The sequence below is a fragment of the Pezoporus occidentalis genome, unplaced genomic scaffold, assembly GCF_034315485.1.
Source record: "Pezoporus occidentalis ecotype Australia unplaced genomic scaffold, CSIRO_AGI_Poc_V1 ctg113, whole genome shotgun sequence".
Classification (NCBI taxonomy): Eukaryota; Metazoa; Chordata; class Aves; order Psittaciformes; family Psittacidae; genus Pezoporus; species Pezoporus occidentalis.
The window spans coordinates 2,716,955-2,742,183 of record NW_026912918.1 but is presented as its reverse complement, the minus strand read 5'-3'; the positions used below and the strand labels follow the sequence as shown (position 1 = coordinate 2,742,183).

The following is a 25,229-nucleotide window of genomic DNA, read 5'->3' as shown; positions in this document are numbered from 1 at the left end:
AGGTTATTCCTACCCTGCAAGTTTGATCAACTTTTAACAGTATCATTCCTCTGTGAGAGTGGTAAAACAAATACTTACGCTGTTGATTTCTTTTGTCACTGGCGTTTTTCAAAGGCAAGCACACAGGACAGTCGTGCCGAGTACAATTCTTCCAGTGGGAGATGATTTGTCTTGAAGATGCACAATGAGCAACTGTAACAAGGAAAAGCAATAGAATTAAGGACACTCTCTGGTTAAATGGTTTTGAATTAACTCATCTCACTCCTTGGTTAACCGGTTTTAAATTACCTCATTTTTTAGAGCAACCCCATTATTTCTCCTCTACAAGCAATCACAGCTAAACGTAACTAGAATTTTTTGGTATGCGCAAAAAAAATGAGGGAAACTAGTACTAAAACCTAAGACAAAGACATGGTGGCTGTTACACCCTCTTTACAGAGAGAAGATGTAAAAGTCTCTTGCAAGGCTACACTGGTACTATCCTACTTCTAAAGGGCAAACACTGCATTCTGTTTTCTAAACTGACAACTACGGAGAGATCAGAAACGGAAACCAGGTGAAGGTATTGAAAAAGGGAGCAGTTGTTTAATTAAAGAACCAGTTCTGGCACTCATTCGTGCCTGGTATAGGCATCTTCTTAACAAGACAAGAAACACTGCTGACAAACAGGCAAGAAACCTTACACAGCTCATTTACAAGAGTAGCCTCAGCAGCATCCCTTACCTTGACAGGCCTTTCCAGCTTGACAGTGTGTCATGTGGTTGAGGACATTTTTCATGGTTCGACAATGCGGGAGAGCACATGCCCGCACCTCCCCATTGGCTTGCTCACGCCGCTGACATTTGTGAGCATGAAGCAGCAAAACCAATTGTTGCTGGATCAGTTTGCGCTTCTCCGGATCTGCTGTTGGTCCAGTTGCCATTGCCTGTGTCGGTACGATGCCCACTTGTTGTACTTGGGTTTGCATCTGCGACTGAGAGAACACATAGTTCAGCATCGCATTTGCAAGTCTCAATTCTGATCTTGTGAGTACCACAAGACTATTTTCCAAGCATTCTACTACAACTGACTACAAGGAATATTATGCTAGTCTCTGTAGCATTCTCAAACATTTCTATTCTAACCCTGGCACAGTAAAAATACATTGAGAAGTTCCTGACAAGACATTCACTACAAGAGAGCTACTGAGTTGCTGGAGTGGGTTCAGAAAAGAGCAGTGAAGCTGCTAAAGGGTCTAGAGCACAGGTCTAATGAGGAGCAGCTGAGGGAACTGCGGTTGGTAAGTCTAAAGAAAAGATGGCTCAGGGGGACTTTATGGCTCTCTACAACTACCTGACAGGAGGCGGTAGGGAGGTGGGGATTAATCTCTTCTCCCAAGTAACAAGCCATAGGACAAGAAGAAACCACCTCAAGCTGCGCCAGAGGAGGTTTAGTCTTCACTGAAAGGGTAGTCAGACATTGGAACAGGCTGGACAGTAAACACCATCCCTCAGTGTTCAAAAACTGTGTAGACAAGGCCTTTAGTGACATGGTTGAGGAGTGGACTTAACAGTCCTGGGGTTAAGGCTGGACTTGATCTTAAAAGTCTTTTCCAACCAAGCTGATTCAATGATTCTATAATAGTTTAAGTAACAAGCAATCCAAAATCTTCAGTTTATTAGACTGATCATAATTCCAACAGGAATGAACCCTTGCCACACTTGCAGATGAAATTCATGTCTGTTTAGTGTATTTTCATATTATAGGTTTTATATGCTTCAATCCTAGTTCCTTGTCCCCAACAGAAGGAGGAGTCCAATGGGAGAAGACAGGCAAAACTGCATGACTACATGCTACAGTGAAAGGTAGAACTGATTTTCCAAGCCTAAATTACCCTTCTTCTCACAACTAAGTGCGGATATTCTTTTCAGACAAAATCTCCAAGATGTATACAGTTTTCTTGCTGCCTAAATCTAGATTGCATTATGTCTGCTGACGTGAGCTAGAGTTAACTACAGGGTGACATTAGATTGTATCAGCTTGTAAAGTCTACTGTTTTGTTTCCAGCATTCATTCTTCACAGACACTCTTCTGCACCAGTGCTCATGCCCTAACTGACAGAGCCCACATACCCACAGAGACCTTCAGTCTAAGACATAGCTTGTATCACCACAGAAGAGAAATAGCTTCCTTAACATGTAATTTCTTCAGCACAGATTCAGAGCTTTTCTACTACCTTCTTGGACCTTTGAAGGACAACAAATGTAGAAACCTGATTTTCAAAATTGAACACATTCAAAACCTGCAAAGACTCCACTAGCAGGAGCAGATACGGGACTGCAAAAGGGTTTAAATCCCTGTGATTTGCAGCCTGAATTAATCTCATGGGTAAAAATCAAAATGTCCCAAGAATTGCTTTGATTATACACCGTCAAAACAGGTTACCACAGAAAAGCTCACCAACTTCCAAGCTATCTAAGGAAAATCAGCCCTTAAAAACATTTATAAATAGAATACAAGAACAGGATTATAATGGGGAGGTAACAGAGGAAATAGCTCAATGCTGTCTAAAGCACTACTGACCAAAGCCTGTTTAATACATTTAAGGAAAATCCTTCTGAAGTGACAGAAAACACTATTTGTAGCCCACTCTATTTCTGACCTTTAAGAAAGACTCCCCAGAAAATTCCAGTCTACAAAACGGAGAAAGCTGAAGGAAACCCATCCGCTTATGCTCTCACTGCATGAAACTGAAATGAATTCTTTCATTTCTTCTGCAAACAAACCAACAAGAGTAGACAGGTTATCCTAAAACAATTCTTGGGTCACAAATAGGAAACAATTAGTTCAGCCAAACTGCAAAAAAATACAGACCATGCCAAAGAAAATCTTGTTGGAAGCGATGCTTTCATCCCAGTCAAAGAATTGTTTCCCAAGCCAAACTTTTCCTTTTGTTACTACCCTCCCAGTTAACAGACATGACTACAGCTGTATCAGCACAGATGCCCTGATCCAAAGGAATTTCTTGAAGACTGAGTAAGAAAAAGCAGAATCGTGGAGTATCGGCAGTTAGAACAACTAGCAGGCTCGGTCCAGATGACAGTGTCTGCAGGTAGGCATAAAAAAGGAACTCAGAATATTGCCTAAGCACTGCAGAGTTATGATCACTATTTCAACCATGTAAAGTCCTAAACCTACAAATACAATGAATGATCTTTCCACCACCTATCTTACTTTCGGGGCTGTTCACTGCTGGAGGAAGTTGATCTCTTCTCTGCTAGTTTGTCTTAAGAACAGTGAGCGGTCTGCAGGATCAGTTCAAAACTAGAGATACGCAAGTACACTGCAGTCACGCCAAAGGTGCCTAATCTTCTGTCAACCACAGAAATCTTTCCATTCCAGAACTAGGGGGACGCTTCATACTGCTGCACCTGAACAACTAACAATTTTCTTGATGAAGTAGGAAATTTAGACACTCCTGATCCCACAATTAAAATAAATGCTTCAATGGTCAGACACACAAGGTAAAAGAAAGAGTTCTGCTTCTCTTGCCACCTTGCCAAGCTCCACCATACACAGAAAAAACACCCACCACGTGTTCAAAGTCTGCTAAAACCTCCTCCAAGAGATGGTAGCTTCATTAATCAGTTTTCTAGAAACAGAGTAATACAGCACTTATATAGTGCAAAACAGGTAATCCCATTTAAAATTATGGAAACCACGTATTCACATAAGAAGACAGTTCTGCCCTCTCCCTGTTTCAAAGGGCAAAAACTTCCTGTGCTTCTGGGCAGCACAGATACACAAATATCTCATCTTCATCTTTATCTCCATGTTCATTCCTTCTCCCTGACAGAAGATTACCACCTTCTGCAACCCCTGTTATTAGGACAAATTTTGCGTTTTAAAAATATCTTTTAGTTCTTTAAGCCAGGTGTGTAATCCACAGTGGACTTCAGTAAGATTAAGAACCCACTGCCACAGAAGACTAGAAAAGCAATGTTAGTCACTAGTGACAAGAGATTTTAACTTGTCACCCACATGTACATTTACATTATGGGCACATCCAGTCTATCATTTAACACTTCAGAAAAACCCCAACCCTTTCAGTATCAGAAGAGAGCAAGGTTGCATCCCACCTTCACTCACACAAGGTGAAACACCCCCAAACCTCTTCAATTCCCCTTTAATCAGAGGCTTGAAGTGTGATCTTGAGGGTCCCCTTCAGAGAAGGGATAGTGGGCACAAACTGGATGTATGTATGAACTGTAAATCTCGATTCACACTTCTAATTAGCCACAGTTCTACTGGAGTTAAGTATTTGCAGTATCACTGACAGAAATGCTCTGATCGGTGTTGAACCAGCTCTGAACAATCCATGAAGCACTGTTCTGCACAAAACTGCAATGACATCAAGGAAGGAGGTGCTTCTCAGTGCAGTCACTTAGGAACCCAGGCTAATTACTAGAGCTTCCCTGTGAAAGAGATACAGAATCAGTTTACACTTCTTGCAATTCACTCTGATACACTCCACGTGGATGGTGGTTTCTCTCATTCCACCAGTTACTGTGAACAGGTATGGTCTGAACAGCCCAGTCCTATCCAAACAGGAAGGATCCTTCTGAAATGAGGAATCCACAGGTCTGCTTTGGCTCCAGAGGCTGGAGGCTTATGCACGCACAAAGGCGGCTGACATGAGCTGAAGTACAAGCACAAGCATTAGTGTCCAATAACCCTGCAATGCTTCACTTCCTCATGCAGGAGTACGAGGCATAGGAATCTGAGTCTGTATGGTGGGCAGAAGACTTAAGACGGGGTAGGGAAGGGGTGGGGGGGTGAAGGCTTCCTGAACTGGACACTACGTCAGAAGGTGATTGTGCTCTCTGGAGGGCAATGGACTTGAGTGGCAAGAAATTATGTTAGCCTGTTAGCAGCACAAATGTGAGAGGCTGCCGTGCAGCCATCAAACATGAAAAGAAGTAAGGTGATGCCCAGCTCCCACATACAAAGCCAACATGATGCACAGTCTTAACATGAAGAATATATTCAGAGCCCAATATTTATTTCAGAGCTTTGACACTGACATGGCTACAGGCAGAGCCTTTGTGTCAAGAGAGAATAGGAGTATTTCCATCTTCCAACTTCCACTTTTCACTTACTTGAACATAACTTTGACCTCTGAAGCTGGTATTGGTGAGTGAGCCTTGCAAGCCCATGATAACTGCAAAAGGTGAGGAGGCTCCTATGGTCATGCCATAGAAAGAACTCGAATGGCTGGTCCTAGAGAACACCCTCCGTGCACTTGGCTTTTAATTGGTAAAGGAATTTTCTTTTAAAACCAGCAAAGGTCTCAATATTATGTCACTGACTCTGCTGGGAATCAGGGTTGGATCAATGTCTTTCTTAAGGATACACTTTTGGAATTTTATCTCCTTGTCTTTCTGATTTGAAAGACCAGCAAATGCCAAGAAACACACACTGAAGTGTTTGAAGTAACAAAAAGGAATAAAACTTGATAAAGGAATCTGCAGACAGAGACCAGCTCTCACACACAGGAAATTACTCCAACAAAATATTAAGAGAGGTTTATATAGGATTTACTAGGGGATAAAACAGACAGAGGAATAAGCAACACTAAAAACCCCAAATAGAAAATCTGTGGATAAGAGACAAATAAGGGAAGTATGTGAAGGGAAGGCATGCTGTCAGAATGCTAGCTCTGGAGTACTTTCACCTCAACTACTGGGAGACAGTAAGAAGTGGTGATGGATATTCTCTACCACATATTTTTGTATATGTGGATGGGAGAACAGAACACGAGCCAGAACTCTGGGGAAAGAGCAGATCCTCTTTTTCAGCTTCTGCCAGCCTGGCACCATATTTGCAGATAGTGCAAAACCTAAAATGTTCTGCCATTCAAAGCAGTGTTTCTGGGAGGAGCTCCTGCACCAATACAGAACAGAGATGCCTATTCTGTTCCTGACAAAATAACATAGTTTCTCTGGCACTGAACACTGTCAGATTTGTTTCCAGGTTATTAAGATCTTCTTTAGAAGACAACAGCTAAGCAACACGGACAAGAGCTTTTCCCAGCTGTTCACGAGGCCACTGCTCCACACCAGCTGAGATTTTCTGGATGGGAAGGAGTGAGCGTGTCTATGAATGAGAAACTTTCAGCATGCAGCTCAGGGCAGGCACAGGGAAGGTGAGCACAACAAACAGCAAGCCCACAGCAAGCTCACCAGAGACCAGGAGACTACTGATGAGAGCAGGAAACAGAAACACAGCATGTCTCTGGGGCAACAGTCACAGACCTTTCCCACAGTGAAAGAGAAGACTGACTGCTACAAGAGAGAGGAAAAAAAAATAAAAAATAAATCACTGAAAGGTTAAGAAATAAAGACGTCCTCACTGTCAGGACTCAACAGTTAGTGGTTTTTTATAAAGCCTTTTATTTCTGGTCTCTAGAATAAAATACGAGTTGTCTATTTCAAGTAGCTACAGTTCTATTTGTTCTAATTAAACCTGGCCTCCCAGTTTCAAAGTTTTCTTCCTCTCTCTAGGAGGTCCACATTAAGGCATACTTAAGACATCCTCATCCCCAGTCACTGTTTTCCTCTCTTCTCATCAAAATCTGTTAATAAAGAAATCGAAAAGACAGAAGAACCCAGAGGAACAAGGAAGAATGCAACAGAAAACGCAAGATGTCGTTTAATAAGAGATCAGGGACAGGGGGGCAAAAAACACAAGAGAAGATGTGTTGCTCCATTCCAAGTCAAGAGAAATGAGGAGAAACGATTTCCTTTGCTTCCAGAAAGTAATATTCTCTCAACTCCATCTGCTGGTCATAGGGATAACTGTGAAGCCAAGCTGGTGTCTGGAAGCTGAACTCCACACATTGTACTCCTAACCCCTGTAGAAATACTAGATTTACTGGTATGTCCATGAAGAAGCCATCTATTACAATGCCTGGAACACACAGCACTGCAGACAGTGCAAAGCTTCAGCAAGTTTGATGAAAAAGTCTAACAGGGGTCCCCCACTGACAGCACACCCCAGAGTCTGGGTTCTCCAGTATCAAGAGGCTCCTGGTTCCCGTGTAAATTGCATACTGCGGCAAGTGCCAAAGTGCAGAGCATGGCTCACTGCCACAGTCCCGCAGAGGTTTTGCATAATCTCACTACAGGCAGAGCATTGCCAATCCTGCATCAAACAATTTAAGTAACACCGAAACCCAACAGTGTGTCACCAAAACTTCCCAGGACATAAGAAGCAACATCTGCTTTTCTGAAGTCATTCACTCAAGATTTCAAGATGCCTAATCTATAAGGAAAACTGATTGTATCCTGTCACAGTCATATAAAGCAATAGCTAATATTCAGATCCACAGTTAACAAAACAAAAAAATAAATCCATCCAGCTGGCACTGAAAATTAATACCTTAATGCTGACCTTTTAATCATTTTAATATCATAAGGTTTGTTATTTCTATCCTAATTAAACAGATTATACCAACATGCTTCTCAGCGTCTAGTGTAGGGCTGGAAGATGCCATTAACTAACACTTCTGAGAACCACTTCATTCGGGAGCTGGGGAGCAAGAGAGAGTGTGGTCTTCTCAGGAGAGGGGCAGCCTGAATTAAGATTAAAAAAGTCCACTGTTGCAGCAGAGGTTTATCTCAGCTGCCAGTGTGAGGTTTATGCCTCACAGTGGGAAAACTCCCCATTAGTATTTAGGACAGGGGTGCCACAGATAATGATGCTTAGAATAATGTGGGTTAAAAACATCCCATCTTTTGCTTTACTTTTGCAATGTACGCAAGGTTACAAAGAAAAGCAAAATGAGTGTTTAAGAAATTCCTGCTTCTCAAGACTAAGGGGCCTTAAGACAACCGCTGCACCTTTCCATTTCCTCTTCTTTTATTTAGATATTCTTACTGGTAACCAAGGTTTTAACATCATGCTGGAACATGTTTTCCTGTGTCAGACATGCGACATATAACCAATGTTTTCATTCACATGGGTTTGTGGAATATGCACCACAGGATACAGCAAATGGCAAAGGGATTGCAGAAAGAAAGCATGGCACAATAGTTCGTACACTGCAACTCTGCTCTGGGGAGCTGCCTCTGTCACAAACAACTTTTCACAAGGGCTATTTGAGTCATATTTTAGTTGCCCAACATGAGACACAGACAGCACTTCCATGAGTTATGGAAGCACACATCTAGCTGATGTAGATGTTATTTTACCCATAACATCTTAACATACGAAATGAGGAAGGCTTTAGCAAGCCAGAGGATACAAACCTCAAGTTCAGAGTCAGCAGATTCTTCCAGTCTTAGTCTTTTTGTGCCTTTCAGCCTCATGTTTAAAACTGGGGCAACACGTCTTTATCTCAGAGAGGCACTGTGAGAATTAAACAATCTGAAGTATGTGCCTGCTCCAGTAATGACTGCCACAGAAAAGACTGCTTGGAAAAGACTGTCTGAGTGAAATATATTACTACATCCAGACAACAAGGCCCACAGCTACACACTGAGCATCAAAAATAGAACAAAATGTAGACTAGATGCTCTTTCAGAGGGCACTGTTCATATTGTACACTGAACAGAGCAAAGTCCCTGTGGAAGGAATAGCATATGGCCATGTATGCACCATTACCAAATAATTACACTGCCTTACCCACTGCTGCCAAGTAAAGGTTAAATTTTAACAAGTCTGACATTTCCTTTTAAATTCTCGGCTTTGCAATAAAAATGCTTAAGTGGAAATTTCAGATTTTAAAGATAAAAATTCCACCCCCTCAGAACTGTAATCAAACTCTAGCTACCACATGACCCATAAGCAGGGTGAGACCTTTTGGTTCAACAGTACAGATGTCTGTCAGCTGGAATGGCCATTACTTTCTGTATTGGCTTGAGGAGAAAAAGATATATTGGACATATGAAGCTGAGAAACACACCTGAGAAACAAAGAAAGATGTCACTGATTGTCCTCGCAGAAGACAAGTGATATTTCCGACGTTTTAAAGAAACTGCAGTTGATAGCACCAGGAAAGTAAGTTTCCCTTGCTGTATTCCACCTCTTGGACAAGATGGGAGAAAGGAAATTGAAAGTCTTTTACTTCCTTCCCAACCACTGGACAAGCCTTGATGGCAAATGCCTTTTTTTGTTCCACCTGAGTATCTGCCATTACATCCTATACTAGTACATTAAGATTTAGGCTTCCCAAACCCTGGTACTTAAATGAGAAAAAAATTTGGCTTCAGAATGATCCAATCCCAGAGATGAACACAGCACTTTGGAGGATTTGCAGGTTCGCTGCAGAATCAGGGCAATAATTCATTTGCTTTATACCTGATCTAAACTTAAAGTATTTTAAAAACAAAATTAGAATAGTCATGCAGCAAATTGTCTTTTACAACTAATCTGCATGAGTGCAAGTCATATTCTGAACACTGTCTTAATTCTAGTCACCAGCTCCTTTCCATAATCATAAGCAGTAAATGACAGATGATATTAAGCAAAGATTTTATAGTGTAACTAAAGGAAAATTAGGAAGTGGTCCTCTAAAATCAGGAGAAAAGAGGAAGTTTATTACACTCTGTTCCCTCATACTTAGCCTTGTTAGTGATAGGCAGATAGCAAACTCACTGATGGAAGGACAAGCATGGCTTGTGCCAAAAAAAATAGCAAGTTTTCTAATTAAGTTGAAAAATAAGCAATTTGCATCTTATGGAAGGTTTTACAAGTTTCTATAGTAACTGCTACCATGTACAAGAATATAAAATGCAACAAGCTGGAGTTTCCATAGAAACAACACAAGCAGTTTGATTAATACACAGACATACTGAGACAAATGGGAATACTTCATTTCACTTTATAAAGCAAGCTCTAGTAAACAGAATACTACAAACTTGGGCAAGGTATCCTGATAAGAACTGTTCTCATAAGCTTGTGAGCTGCAAGTCACACACAATAGAAACTGAGAAACATGTGGCATGTTTACCACTTCAGATTCAAAGGATATGAAAAGTACTATGTTGTTTCAGGAAGCTGATGTTCTATCTAACACATTATAATTGATTTAGGAATTTAAACTGACAAACAGCACTTAAAGAGAAGGCATTTTAATTTGGTTTGGAACTAAATGTACCAGACAAAATGAAAGGAAGTAATACAGTTCTTACACCAAAGCACTGTGATTTCTTTGAAAGTTAAGTTACTGCACACACTACAGAGTGACAGTGAGGAACCACGGGGCAACTCTGATGTTTAAATGATCATGGAGTAGTGGTCCAGTAATGCTGCCAAAGCTGTATCTTCCAAGAATTTAGAATGCATGATGGAGACATGATGAATAAGGGAAACAGGCAAGTACGACTCACCATGTTTGGCACACTGGTGACAGGAGTACTCTTGATGTCGGCCGGAAAGGGAGACAAACTATTCGCCATGCCTGGCTTGCTTGGTAACTGAGGATTCACTCCTGTAGCTCCCATCTGCTGCCCTCCAGTTTGACTGAAAGGCTGCCCAAAGGGACTAGTGTTACCTGTCATTCCCATCTGGAAAAGAATGAATGAATGAAATTATTATCACCTCTTTGATTCCAAGGGGACATTAAGAAAACATTGTCAAACATTGATCTTTGCATTCACAGACACCAAATTCCACTGTCAGTTCCTCAATATTATAGTATCAATTTTACAACTTTAAATAAAAGTATGAAAAAAAAAATTTTCCAAATTCACAGTTCTGTGTCTCAGGCGTTGCAACTTAACTTACAAAATCATTATGAGATGGGGAAAGGGGAAGGGGGGAAGGGGAGAACAAGAACTACCCTTCCTAATCTGCATTGACAGAAATTACTTTTTTCAGCACTGCAAAAACTTTTGAAAACCAACAAAACCTCAAATCCTGTAACACTCTGTGCACTCTGTGCACAAAGCATGACTTTGTACATGGACTAGAAGGGCGGGAATATACAGAGGCATCTAGCAAATGCTTATCTACTTATGATTTTGTACTTGAGGAAAAATGTCTGAGAAAAAGGACATCTATCTAAGGCTGACATCCTTGACAAATCAGACCCCCAAAACTCCTTAAGGGCAATGTTTCTTAAGGAGTCATGACCTTAAGCCATGTTTCTACATGACTCCTTCCGAATGAGTAAAGAGAGCACTGTCCATCTGAAGAGGCATTTTGCCTGAAGAACAGTCTCTCAAGAGAAATAGTGAAATCTCTATTACTTGAGCCAGTTAATATTACAGTGTACAAAAGGTCCTGAAAAGACATTTTAGCAGGAATTTATTTCTTTCAACGAGGACAACTAAGACTTGGACTCTCCTTCTCCCTCCAAATAAAGAGGAAATAAAAGTTGACAGACAATGCTTGTGCTCCCCCCTGCCCCACACTGGAAGGATTTCTAGATGACCTTATCATCTGTCAGAATGTCTTAAATATAAATCCAACCACTGTGCAAGTCTTGAAATATTAAATCCTATTTTCCCCTTCCTTTGACCTCTGCGGCCCTTCCACATACAACACAGTGGTTTTCCATGGTCCTGGTCTTTTCACTCTCCTTACCAGCAGGGATTCAGGAAGACTATTCCCATGGCTGGAAGAGGAAATGTGCACATCAGTTTGCCAGTGTAACAGCCTCATCATAAGGAATTGCTCAGTGGTTGTTTTTTCACGCTTACAGGAATCAAGCTGTATGACCAGTTGATTAAGCACTGGTTAAGATCACTGAATTACGTCAGAGCAGAGTCCAATAAACACAGTTTGACTGTGCCTTGTCCTCTTTGTCAGTGTACTTTGTACACTTGGGTTTCAGACAGCTGGCCCAACCACATTCAAAGTAGCTTTGTTAGGAAATACTCCCTTAACCTGCATCCTGCCAAGCGGCTGTTGCCAGATTCAGGCCTTTTTACCACTGTACAAACTGTTAAATCTTGACAGAAAAACCTGACCCACTACACACATGTTAAAAGAAACTGCAGCTGTTCTTTGTCAGTGTAAGAGGTTATCAGATATGTGCTTCCACTGTAAAGCTGAACACTTCAAACAGCATTTAAGTCCAAAAAATGCACTGCTTAACAGCATCAAAAACTAAGTAGTAAAGACTGCTTTTACAGAAAAGCACAGCTACCATCACACTGCACAAATATTAACAATTATATTTTCTGTATTTCTGTAGGACTGCATGTTAAGGTTTTATTATTATTATTTTGGCAGCTTTTCTCTGAGGAATTAATAGTGAAGTATTTACTAAACTTACCCACTCATCTTAGCCCACTATTTCAGACAAAGTATGAGAAAGGATCATATGATACCTAGAGCTACTCATTAATACTATGATGGTGCATCAGACTAACTGTGAAGAAAATTTCTGAAACTAAAAGTGAGATTCTGAGAAAGCAGCTTATGACTATTTAAACCTTTCAGAGGCCAGAAATAGGAACATTAGCTGTTTGGCTCTTACTTGTTTTCCGCTTTCCCAACTACAACTAAATCCCCAACTACAAACTTCATTCATTTGTAAACATAATCTAGGAGCGCAGCACAGGCTGCGATCAGCCCAGCTAGGGAGCAGCTCTGTGGAAAAGGACCTCAGGGTCCCAGTGGACAATGAACTCTACACGAGTGAACAGTGTACAGCTGCAGTAAAGGGTTATATCAACAAGGGCAATTCTAGCAGATACAAAGATGTCATTATCGCACTCTACTCAATGCTTGTCAGGCCACACCTGGAGTACTGTGTTCAGTTTTGGTCCTTGCTAAACAAAGATTTGGACAGGCTGGAGAGGGTCGAGAGAATCGCCATGGAGATGATCCAAGGGCTGGGAAGCCATGTGAGAAAAGGCTGAGAGAGATGGGCTTCCTCAGCAGAGAAAAAAAGGCTCAGGGGAGACCTCATCACCAGGAGAGGAGATGAAAAAGACCCAGTGCAGGCAACAAAGTTGCCCACCACGGACTTGTTCAGTTTGTGCAGGGTAACATTCTAAGCCTCTGGCAGAATCTTAAAACACAGCTGAATTTTCAAAAAGTGGGAGATTTTCTTTAGGCAGTGAGGATGTTAAGCAAACTTTACACCAAATTTAAGTTCTTGCTCCAAAAGAAACAGAGAGGTTTTCTTCATCTCATTTCATTCTCAAGAAAGATTAACATTACAGGAAAAATGTTTAAAAATAGTTTTTTTTACGAAAAATATTACAAATATTTCTGACTCAAAAGATAAAGAACAGAAAACTTCATTTTAAGTTTGTTATAACTCTAAGCCACTAGAACATCCCAAAAGCATCAGCAAACTGCAATACTAACAGGTTTATCATATTAAAATATTTCCTTTTCAATAGATCTTGTTATTAAACATATCACAACTCAGTACAACAAAGCAACCTGTCAAGCCTTCCAAACTGGGTGCTTAATATGATGATGATAATTTCTTCTCTTCTAGGTGATCAACTAACAGATACCTGATTGAAATTTTAAGAAATGCCTTGCTATTCTTTGAAACCAAGCCAGAAGCAGAGCAGCTTCCTTTTGAAACATTGTGGTTTTTTAAATCTGCTATCTGCCACATGGTGTTCCAATTCCAAAGCTGTTCTTCAACCAACTAAAAGAACCTAAGGCTGAAGAGTAATACCAGTCTACAACTTTAAAAAAAGCAGGTAGTTTGATAACATTGTAAAACATTAGATATGCACTTTAACCTACACTTTATTTTTTTTTTTTTTTGTAAATTATGGCCACTGAAACAAACTGCTAAAGACCTTTTTTGTTTGAAGTCCATATTAAAAAAATAAATCTGAAAATGTGTTAAGATCTTTCTTATGTGGCAGTCCCTGAAGTAAATATGGAGACAAATGTCAGGAGGGACCATATACAAGATGAGTTTAATAAAGCTCAGAGGTGTTCATAGTTTCAGGTTTTCTAAGCTCAGTTACACCTCAGAGGACTTAAACTTACTAACAGAAGTGTGATTTCCAGAGACTAGAAGTGCACATCACAATGCAAGAATTGCTCTAATGAACTCTTATCTATTTATAATAGTTTTCAACTGAGGCTGGGATCAACGAGGAATTTTAGTGGCAGAAGAACCTGCTGACAAACAGCATTAAGATCAACAGCCTTTCAGAGCTGTTACTAGCAACCTAAAGATCAGCTCAACATTTACTCCAGTAGCAAGCACTTCCAGCAAACACAGCCAGCAGCAAAGCAAAAGCATTGCCAGCACCTCACCAGTGCAAAGGCAGCAAATAGGAGATGGAAGAAAAGCAAGAATGGGGCAAAACCCCTGCATATCAACACAGAAAGATATCCTACTGCCTAAGACATTAGCTGGCATTTCTTGGTTAATCTGAGCATCGAGATAAGGTGACCTTCCTCGGAACTTCATTTAAACCACTAATTGAAATCTCAAAAAACAACTGGCAAAATACAATCAGATGATCAAGCCTGCACATAGTAAAGATTTTATGCTGCTTATTCATTCTGCAAACTGAAACCAGCAGCTCTGAACCAAGCAACTCAGAAGGCTCAAATGCTTCTGCCTCTTCCCCCAGTTCTTTTCCAATGTGAAATGAGGGGGCAGGTGGGGGAAGAAGGCAGATACTCATAAGATCTTTGTTTTTATATTTAAGTCATTAAAGATGACAAACCAACATGAACATGGGAGTCAGCAACCTGGTAAGAATGGTCTTTTCATGCAGGACTCTGAGCTAATACAAAGATTTGTGTACTGCTTAAAGTTTGTTAAATTTACTTTCCTGGAAGGAACAAAATAAAAAAAGCTATCCAGTGTGAGTTGTTTCTTTTTACACCTGCAACAAATGGGCATGGATGTGTGTATCACAGGACCACTCAAGATTCAACCTATTAGCATGGTAGCTGGTGCACTTCCCTCACAACAGAAGCAGAAAGCTCTGTGAAAACCTGGGTTATGCTGCACTTCACTCCCATTTAGTACTAAGCTTAAGGATGTTTCTTCCCCTGTTGCCTTCTCTTCCTTTCCATCAGTTCATTCAACTGTCAGTTGATCTCCTTTCTCAAGCACCATTTTCTGTAGGCCATGTTCTCTGATGTCTATCCTGGGTAGCTCCTTTCACCCCTCCTCGTCCTCTGGCAACTCACATTTTATACTCATGTTTCTGTGTCACAATTTTGTGCAACTCCTGGTTCTTGCCTGGTTCTTTGCACTCACAACTGCAATGACTTCTGATAGAGTAAAGCAGACATTTTCACAAGCCAGGTGTTCTCTACGCAGCTGTGGATCAATTGTGAATAGGGAGATGAAAGGTGCTATAAACCACCCTAACACAGAACTGCAAGTCAAGGCTAGAAGCACCTGAAGAAGTGGCATGATTAATGCAGGAAACCAGCTTAAACACATTATTCCTACTCTAAAATAGTTCTTCTCAGAAACAGAATAATACTATTCTCCTTTAATGGAAAAGACATTTAATCTAATAATTCTGCTATCCCAGAAATACAAGCAGATTCTGTTCCCTTTTATATCACTATGGCAACTCACTAAGATACTGGAATCTATTATTTAGAGTGGAGAGGAAATAGGGTATTTCACTATACTCTCACCAGCCAAGGAACGCAGAAACTTCCAAGCTGAAAAAAAGAAAACCAAACCTTTGTTTAGCTGACTTGGACTACACAAGTTTTGAGCAGCAGGTGTGGGAGGTACTTCTCTTTGGTTTACTTTCTGGTTATTTTCAGAACAGCAATTCAATTTCCTCTAGCACCTAGAGCTTCACAGATATTATAGATCAAGTCTGTAACCAAATTTATATATCTCATCCAATGGCTCAACTCCAAGTTGATGGGACTGAAATAAGAAGTTCACCAACCTAATTTAAGAGATACCTTAGGACCAGACTGGACCTTTACACTATACCACTTCTTCTATTTTTAAAAACTTACCCTTTTCCTCCCTTCTTTATCACTGCTGACATACCACAGAACTTCCTCTAGCTGAACATCAAGGAGCTGTTCTCTTTGTACATGAAGCATCTAAGCCATAAAAAAATCCTCTCCTTTCCTCCTACTCTCAAGTTTTTATTAACTGTCCCTTCACCTTTACCACTACAGCCATTTATCTCAGTTACTTCATTACCACATATTCCTCTGATGCTCCCAAGACATGCAACTAACACAACATGCTGCAAAACCCATTCACTGTTACAAGCACTCGATTTCCTATTCACAAGCCCTTTTTCAGCTTTCCTGCCAATATACTGTCATAAACCACAGAACTGTACACACTTCTGCTCCTTACTACCCATTTTCCTTTGGGCAACCCTGCTCTCCTCTGGCTGCCCCAACCCACCTTTCTCTAGGGTTTCCAAACTTAATTAAAGGGACTGGTAGGACAGACTGAGCTCACTATCAGTTTTCCTGCAAGAGAGAAAGCATCCTCATTGCAGGCACATGCCAAGAAGCAGCACCCACCTCTGACAACACTCCCAGTTTTGTATCTTGTACCACCACTGCCTACACAGAGTTAATGTTAATTTTTTTTTGTTAGTTGATCCAGACAGACTAGTCCAGGGGAAGAAAACCAAAACCAAAACCCCCTCCTTATCTTTAAGCTAAATGTTGACTTTCATGAAGTTTTGAAGCACTGACTCTTCTGTACAAATATAGAAGGTTATTATGGCCAGTATTTAAAACCAAAAACAAAAAGAAATACCACCAGATTTGGACCAGCCTGAGAGCAGCAAAACCACTGAAAGGTTGATATGACAATCAAAGAACTCAAAGCAGCATGGATTCAGCAGAAAATAAGCCTGGCTGAAGTAATCTGATTATGATCCAATTCTGTAAACTAAAAATAGTTACCATTAATATTGTTTGGTACCTACTAGATTTTTCACTAGAAAACAGTCCTAGAAAGAGAGGAAGCAAGCTAGACAGCTTGGCTGGACTTTGAAAGCTGTGAATCTGCAGAGTGCTTGAACAACCCTGAGCTCCCAGTATGACAACAGGAGGTCTGAAAAGAAAACTGGGTAAGCATGCAGAGGCTTCTTTATATGCTTGGCTTGATGTGAAAGCTACTGCAATGACAACGATCACGCTGTATTAGTTCGTGAACAGTATGTAAAAATGACAGGATTCAGAAAAGCCTCAAGGACTATTAAAAGTACTAAAATGCATGGCTGCAACAGAATCTAATTGCAATCATACCCTAATTTATTTAGCTTACTATTTAAGCTTATTAATTTGCGTATCTTATTAAGGTAAGGATTGAAGTGAACCTAAGTACCAATTTAGGGAATAGGAAGGTGATAACAGGAATATTTCCTATTCAGCAAAGACGTATCAACAGGGAAGAGCTGAAGCTCTACAGCTTCAAAGCAAAAATTAGAAAAAATGTAAGTGACCAAATATCACAGAAATTCTGAAGATTAAGGCAATCTTTCATCTAAATAGTGTGTGCTTTTACTCATCAACAGGAATTAATTCACAAAAGCTGTAAGACCTATAATCACAGGTATCGTGTCTGACTTTATCACTGTCATTTTTATATGCATAATTCTTTATTAAATGGAACCTAATAATTGAAAGGGAATTACAAGTTCCCTTCTGCTTGTCTATATAGAAAGGTTGAGAAGAAGTTACCCCAGGAAGTAAAAATCATTTAAGACTCTGACCAAGCTGCCAAAACCACTAAACAAACCCACAGACAAGTATCAAAGTCCAGGAAAGCAGCGGTGTAGAACAGAAACCCCAAAACTGCATCAAACCATCGTATCTTTCTTGGCACCACAGAACCATACTAGACAGAACATGGCTTAGTGCAACTTCAGATGACTGCTCTTCTAATGACACAAGATCAAGACAGGGCGCACTGCAAGACAGAATTTCATTCACTCAATCCAGTAGCAATTAAGCTGCCTCTTCAGACTGACAGTGATTGCAGTAAAGTTGATAGCTGGATAACCTAAGGAAACTGGGTTTAAGCAACAGTGCTGTGACTATCAACACTGCATCTCCTCCCCCTTCCTCCAATCAGTTTAATCACTTTGTATATCACTGGTCAATTTTACCCATTTTTGTTAAAGGTCTCACAGATAATTAAGTTCCTAAGTAGAGAGATGGACAGGTAGATTATGACACTCGGATTAACATCACCATGTAGAAAAGGCACAAAGACCTCTGCTATTCCCCAACATGTTTAGCTGAGGGCGGTGTAACCAGGGCTCTCAATGAGCCACTGTTATTGCCAGTTTACTCCTGTCAGCACCTCAGAAAGATTATCTGAGGACATGGGAGCAAACTGAAAGTATGATAGGGAATGGTTTAGAAGACCCCTGGGGAAGGGTGTTGTGAAGAACTACAGCCTCTACAGTGCAGCGTGAGGATACACAGCCAAAATCTACTAGGTATGCCACTCTCAGATCCATTTTGGCAACAGAAAAATAGAAAGGTCAAACCATTCTTTCCCCCACTAAACTGTTCCCATGTCTCTGAATCTGACAAGACAGTTACAAGAGGAAGACAAAGACGGCCTTTTCAGGGAGCCACCTCTACCCTTACATTCTTCTGGACTTGTCTATGTATGAAAGCTAAAATCAATTTAATTGTAAGACCCAGATTTACAATTTGAGCTATTTCAGAGAACAGAAAATGCATGTCATAATTAAGGAAAGAAGAGAGAGAGCAGAGACATCTTAGACATGATCTCTTATGATAAAAGGCCAGGTCTTCACAAATTAAGAGTAGTGATGAAGAGCTGCATACATGAGAGCTTGCCTGTTCAACAGTATAAACTGCTCTAGTAAGACGCATCTGTCACTCACCACTGCTTTCTTCCAAACCCCTTGTACTTGCAAAGAACCTTCCCTACTTCCTCCTGTTGTATTGCTGAAATAACCCAGTGTGAAATAACATGCTAAATACCAAGATGACAATAACCATTTCACGCTTCAAAAGCTACCTGTGAACAATGATTCAGTTTTCTGAATGCCTGAGCTGCAACTTTAGGGTTATACCATAATCAATAGCCCTTAGTTGTCAGAGCAACTGTGCATAAATAATCCAGCCCTTCCAGAGCAGCTGCAACTCGGCATCTGACATGCTTCATTCAAAATCCCCTATTACATTACCGACACATTAAGGACACTTTTCCTCTCTCTACTTTTTAAGAGCAAGCTGGTACAAAATGGAAATTCTGCACTTCCCACTATGACCCACAGATCCAAGAAGTATCCTTTGGGCTCAGCATGAACAGAATGATTTGGTATACAGACATAGGTATACTGCTCCTGCCTCCAAGTCAGCACTGTCACAAGTCACCACAGGACAGAGATGATTCAGAACCTCTCCTGTACTTGCTGCCACCAAGCCACTTCAATCCCTTGCACCCTTTACTTTCCTCTTTTATGGGCCTCACCAAAACCAGTCACTTAATACTCCATTATCAGACTAAGCCTTCATATTCCCTGTCATCAAATTACTACACCTACTTGAAATCTGGGCTTTCAACATGCAACTTGGTTAACAAGCTCAGCATTTTGTCTCCCTTCTCTCTTCCCATTAACTTAAATGATTTTGCTACCAAGAAGTGTGTCACCTTACTTGGCTTAAATAATTTCTACTTTTTGATCTTTCTTATCTTTTGCTTAAGGCAAGGAAACGAAGCAGTTGGGCGTCTCAGAAGTTATCAATAAAAGTATACAAAGCACTGTGAACGTAAGAGTGTATCTGCATTAAGTAATGGAAGAATATCAGAAATTCAGACTGTCAGACAGTTGATTTTAATACTGTTAGTAAGCAACAGTAAAGAGGACAGAACTCCTTTCAGAAGGCTTCTTTCTGCTTCCCAGAGTGGTAACTCCAGGAGAGATAGAGACTAATGCTCTGCCATCTGCACTGCTTCACCACTGGTTCCCAAAGAGCTTAACACACCCAAGTTCCAGAGCTGCTATGACCTAGCATCAACTACTTGGAATTAATCCCCTCCTTGGTCCCTGTCCTGTACGCTACTGCCACAACTCCACTCAGCCACTTTGCTTGCACACTCAGTACAAAAGAGCTGCTTTCCAGGCAGACAAATGCTGAGGACTTTGCACTTTGGACTCTTACCTCCCTCTGGTATGAAGCACCAATCTCTGACACAAAGCAAGGTCTACCTAACCGATTAAGGCTCTCCAAGAAGTGTAAAAGAGAAGTCCACTAGGAATTCACATTCATGTGTGAAGTGGGAAAGACAGGCTTTCTTTACTATGCTGGCACCATCCTCTATCTGTTTACTGACAAAAAAAAAGTCTCTACTAATTACTACTTCATCCTATAGTAACATGTTCCAGAAGAAAGTCTCCATGGTGCTTGGGATGTATATGCCAGGGGGACAGATGGAGAAGCAAGGAAAAGATTAATCATTTTATGGCAGAAAGCCAGTGGTGTTACCAAATAAAAAAAAAACAAAACTCCATTTCGGTGCAGGCCCAGTGGCAGTACTATTACCTCAGCTGAGGCGAGAGCTCACCTAAACCAACCTGCAGATTTGGAGGTCTGACAAAACCACTCATTTAAAATACTCACTTTTGAAGTCAATAACAAGAATGCCTTAAAAAAAAAACAAAACAACAACAAAAAAAAAACAAACCAAGAATCAGTTTGAGAACTAAATCGTGACCTGGCAAGCAGCATTCAGAGGAAGCCTGAGTTGTGAAGTCTCCACTCCCCTACCTAAGCTAACTGCTCTAATAAAAGCCTACTGCAACAGAATCATGAAGCATTTAGTTTACTACTGCAGAGCAAGACTCTCTAAGTCAAAGAAAAATACTCAAATGCCAGGAACAATTGTAATTTACTTCATCCTTTATTAGAGGATGAGAGATTTGGTAAAGCTGGAAATAACATTTCAAAAATTCCCTGAAGAGGAGACCAGGTGTTTTATTACCACTTGTAACAAGATTTGAAATTCTCTTCCAAGCATTTCATAGAGGTCAAAGACAAATTTAAGTTATTCCAGGGCAACAAGACCACTTTAAAAGTGTACGAATGTTTCTGCATAATTACTGAAATACAAGAGGCGGAATTTTGTGGCAAAGTGCTCCTTACAAATGACTGGGTATATAAAGAACAAACTTTTAATACACTTAACTAGAAATTAACCTTTTCCAGGAGAAAAAAAAAAAAAAAAAGAACTTAATCACATGCTTGCACTGTGAATATGCCTTAGGAAAGAAAATGTCTCCAAAATTCTGCACAAGCCCGAGCGCTGATACAACCAAGTATACTACAGGAAGAATCAAAGTAATTTCTGCACTGAGCAGCACTGCTGTACTTACAAAGCAAAAACAAAGCTCAGGCAGCTTACTTTGTAACAAGTGCCACCTCTGCAAATAAAAACATCAAAGCTCTAATGGATAATTAGCCACAACTGATCAATGCATTCCAATTGCTTCAAGAACTTTCATGAATGCCAAGCAGAAAAAGTCGCTTTCTCAAGATAAACAAGACATATTCTTACTACATAAGGATAGAAAATTAACAAGAACCGCTAAATTAACCAAAGATGCTTCAAAGGTTTGTTTCATCCAAAAAATATAGTTTGGACACAAACAGTAACTCCACAGCACTTACAAAGAGGATTTTGAAAGACTGAAATCCAGTTAAGGAACACCTCTACAGACTGTATATTCACAGGCCAAAATCTTTACGAGTTACGTCTAGAAGCAGAATCTGTCTGTATTAAAACACATCAGTACACATACAGTGTGTACCAAACCAGAATTTTCTAATTCTAACAAATTTCTAACTCTAATTTTGAGTTAAGATCTAACCTGATCTCAACTCAAATATCCCTGTCCTCCCCTAATTCCTCTACTTCATCATCATCAAGCTAAATGCAGGTTTCTACACCAACAGCAAATCTCAATGCAAAGTTAATGCTTCTTCCATTATTTTCTGTATCACAAATATTAGCCTTTTGAAATGTACCCAACAGGTCACAGAAGAATTTACAGACGCGGCTACCGGCACCTCAGCAGTTCTGAAGTCCCTACAGTTTGCTGGAGACAGACAAAAAAAAGGAGAGTTCAACACTCTCCAAAAAAATCAGTATTATTTGGAATAAAGTGTTTCAGTAAGAAAAACAGTAGCACTATTTAAGAGATTCTTTCCCATTTATCTCGCAGAAGTTGGCCAAAGACACATTACCAGGTAGTCTGTGTGATATAACAGCCTACAAAGAGGTGTAGAAAAGGCATTAGTAGTTCTACAGACTAACAGCAACAGGAAAGGTGTCCCAAAAATATAATGAAAAGAGGTTTTCTGTTTTCCTTCTTTACAGTATGTACTTCCTAGACAGACATGAGTCCTAAGGGAAAAGTGGACATGCCAAAGGGAGAGACTGTGCTGCTACGAATTAATTATTCTATTTCAATCCAGAGCTGGGGGGGTGGAGGTACCTTTCAAACAGACAAGAAACAAACTTACACCACAGGTTACATTAAATACATTAAAAGAAAAAAAAAAAGAAATTAAAAAAAAAAAATCAATAGAGTTCAGTCCAAACAACCACTTAGCACAAATATCATAGCCCGACATTAACAGTAACTAAGGAGAAACAGAACTATAAATAATTTACACACTGTTGAAATAATACTTAAATAACTCTTAAGAGCCAAATATGTTTATTTTGAAATACAATGACTCCAACAGTTACTGTGAAACCTCCAGTCTTTCTGTAGAAACAGGCTCTCCTGGAATAACAATTCACATGAGCCTACCAGGAGACTTCTCAAGACGTTTTTAAACAAGGCAAACTCTGATGGTTGTCTTTAAATGCACACTTAAAATTGAACAGTGTGAACAAAGGCCTGCCCATACATGCCTCTCACCGAAAGCAGCCTGCACACAGCACCGTCCAGGAACTTATTTTAATGCAAGATACCCAATATCAGACTAATGAAGCAAAGATAACTCATTCCAAGAACAAAACATCATCTTCGACTGATGGTGTTCCAACACTTTTCGATTTCCATGGAAGCACAGAATCACAGAATACTGGACTGAAGGGACCTCACAGATTCTCTGGACCAACTTTTTTTGGCAAAGCATGATCTAGACTACATGCCCCAGTGCCCTGTCCAGCTGAATCTTAAAAGTGTCCAACATCAGGGAGTGTACCACTTCCCTGGGGAGATTATTCCAATGGCTGGTTGTTCTCACCGTGAAAAATTTTTCTTATGTCCAGTCAGAATCTCCCCAGGAGTAACTCTGTGCCCATCACCCCTTGTTTTTCCCACGAGTCCTTGTGAAAAAGGAGTCTCCATCTTCTCTGCAGCCACCCTTTAATACTGGAACATGGTGACCAGGTCTCCCCTGATTTTTTTTTTTTTTTGCTCTTGGCTGAACAAACCCAGTTCTTTTAGCCTTTCCTCAAAGGGCTGCTCAGTCCTTTGATCATCTTTGTCGCCCTTCTCTGGACTCCTTCAAGACTGTCCACAGAGATCTTCCTGCTGTAAGGGTAGCCACTTAATTTAGTCCATTTGCCAAAAATTTCAAAGGGCACTTGTTTTTGGTCTGTTTTCTAAAATTCCCTTAAAAAAATTGAATACCCTACAGATAGAACAGCATAATGCTGCAGTCACTCTGAAAACTCAAAACCTTTCCACCCCAAAACAGCAGCACCTCCCAGAGACTGCTAAAGAATCTATTTACTACTCTCTTCTAAAAGTCTATTTCAGACAGGTCCTTTTGGCAATGATGTTTCTATATTTAACGTGCTGTTAATTTCATTATAGAATCACAGAATCACAGAATAGTTAGGGCTGGAAAGGACCCTAAGATCATCTAGTTCCAACCCCCCTGCCATGGGCAGGGACACCTCACACTAAACCATATCACACAAGGCCTTGTCCAACCTGGTCCTGAACACTGCCAGGGATGGAGCATTCACAACCTCCCTGGGCAACCTATTTCAGTGCCTCGCCACCCTAACAGGAAAGAATTTCCTCCTTATATCCAACCTAAACTTCCCCTGTTTAAGTTTTAACCCGTTACCCCTTGTACTATCACTACAGTCCCTAATGAAGAGTCCCTCCCCAGCATCCCTAGAGGCCCCCTTCAGATACTGGAAGGCTGCTATGAGGTCTCCACGCAGCCTTCTCTTCTCCAGGTTAAACAACCCCAATTTTCTCAGCCTGTCTTCATGCGGGAGGTGCTCCAGTCCCCTGATCTTTCTTGTGGCCCTCCTCTGGACTTGTCCCAACGTTGAGGACACCAGAACTGCACACAATACTCCAGGTGAGGTCTCACAAGAGCAGAGTAGAGGGGCAGGATCACCTCCTTTGACCTGCTGGTCATGCTCCTTTTGATGCAGCCCAGGATACGGTTGGCTTTCTGGGCTGCGAGTGCACACTGAAGCCGGCTCATGTTCATTTTCTCATCGACCAACACCCCCAAGTCTTTCTCTGCAGGGCTGCTCTGAATCTCTTCTTTGCCCAACCTGTAGCTGTGCCTGGGATTGCTCTGACCCAGGTGTAGGACCTTGTACTTGGCATGGTTAAACTTCATAAGGTTGGCATCAGCCCACCTCATAAGCGTGTCGAGGTCCCTCTGGATGGCATTATGATTCATTCTGAAACAAAGGCACTACTGAATCCCTTTTATGGCACAGTACACTGCTTATTTGCCAAACCTAAAGCAGATTCGTACACACATACGAAAGAACATGACTATCACCTTGGGGCTTGAGCATTTTCAGAGCTTGTAAGTACTAACATTTCCAGATGCTACTTAGGTAGTTTCTGTAGCACCAGGAGTTCAAAAATCATCTGCAGTCCTCATTCATGGAAATCTCGATTCTACAAAATATTTCTGGCCTTAGAATTAAAGCTATCACTGCAATTACATATAAACAGTTAAGACACAAATAAATAAGCTTAGTGTGCCACTTTCCTCCCCGGTTTTTCTGGAGTAAATACTCTTCACTGTAACAGCAAGACGGACAAAGCTGCAGCAGTCAAACTGGCTATATATGCTACACAAATGGATTTAGCTTTCCAAACCACCAGTTATTTCCTCTGAATATTCACAGGAAGAAAGGAATATTTTAATTTTTTGCCATTCCTTATCCTCAGCCATGCAAAGTTAAGTAGCAGTTGTGTAAGAATTCAGTATTTTTTTTATTGAGATGTGGGGGAAACTGTATCAAAACATCCCTTCTCATTTAAAAGTTAATCTTTAAATACAGGTGAAAACTAGCCTACCCTCTATAA

General features: G+C 40.6%; 1 protein-coding gene across 9 annotated transcripts in view; it reads right to left on the bottom strand.

Moving 5' to 3' along the window:
- The window catches only part of CREBBP (CREB binding protein), a 95,365-nt gene that overhangs the window by 48,716 nt on the left and 21,420 nt on the right, over positions 1-25,229 (bottom strand). For 7 of the 9 annotated variants that reach the window (XM_062635571.1, XM_062635581.1, XM_062635598.1 and 4 more), the window contains 3 exons: positions 10,371-10,547; positions 724-973; positions 79-192 (listed from right to left, as the gene is read on the bottom strand). In XM_062635571.1, coding sequence (XP_062491555.1) covers positions 79-192; positions 724-973; positions 10,371-10,547 — 541 coding nt within the window. The remainder of the gene's footprint in view (positions 1-78; positions 193-723; positions 974-10,370; positions 10,548-25,229) is intronic. The other 2 variants (XM_062635624.1, XM_062635640.1) reach the window with 1 other exon arrangement.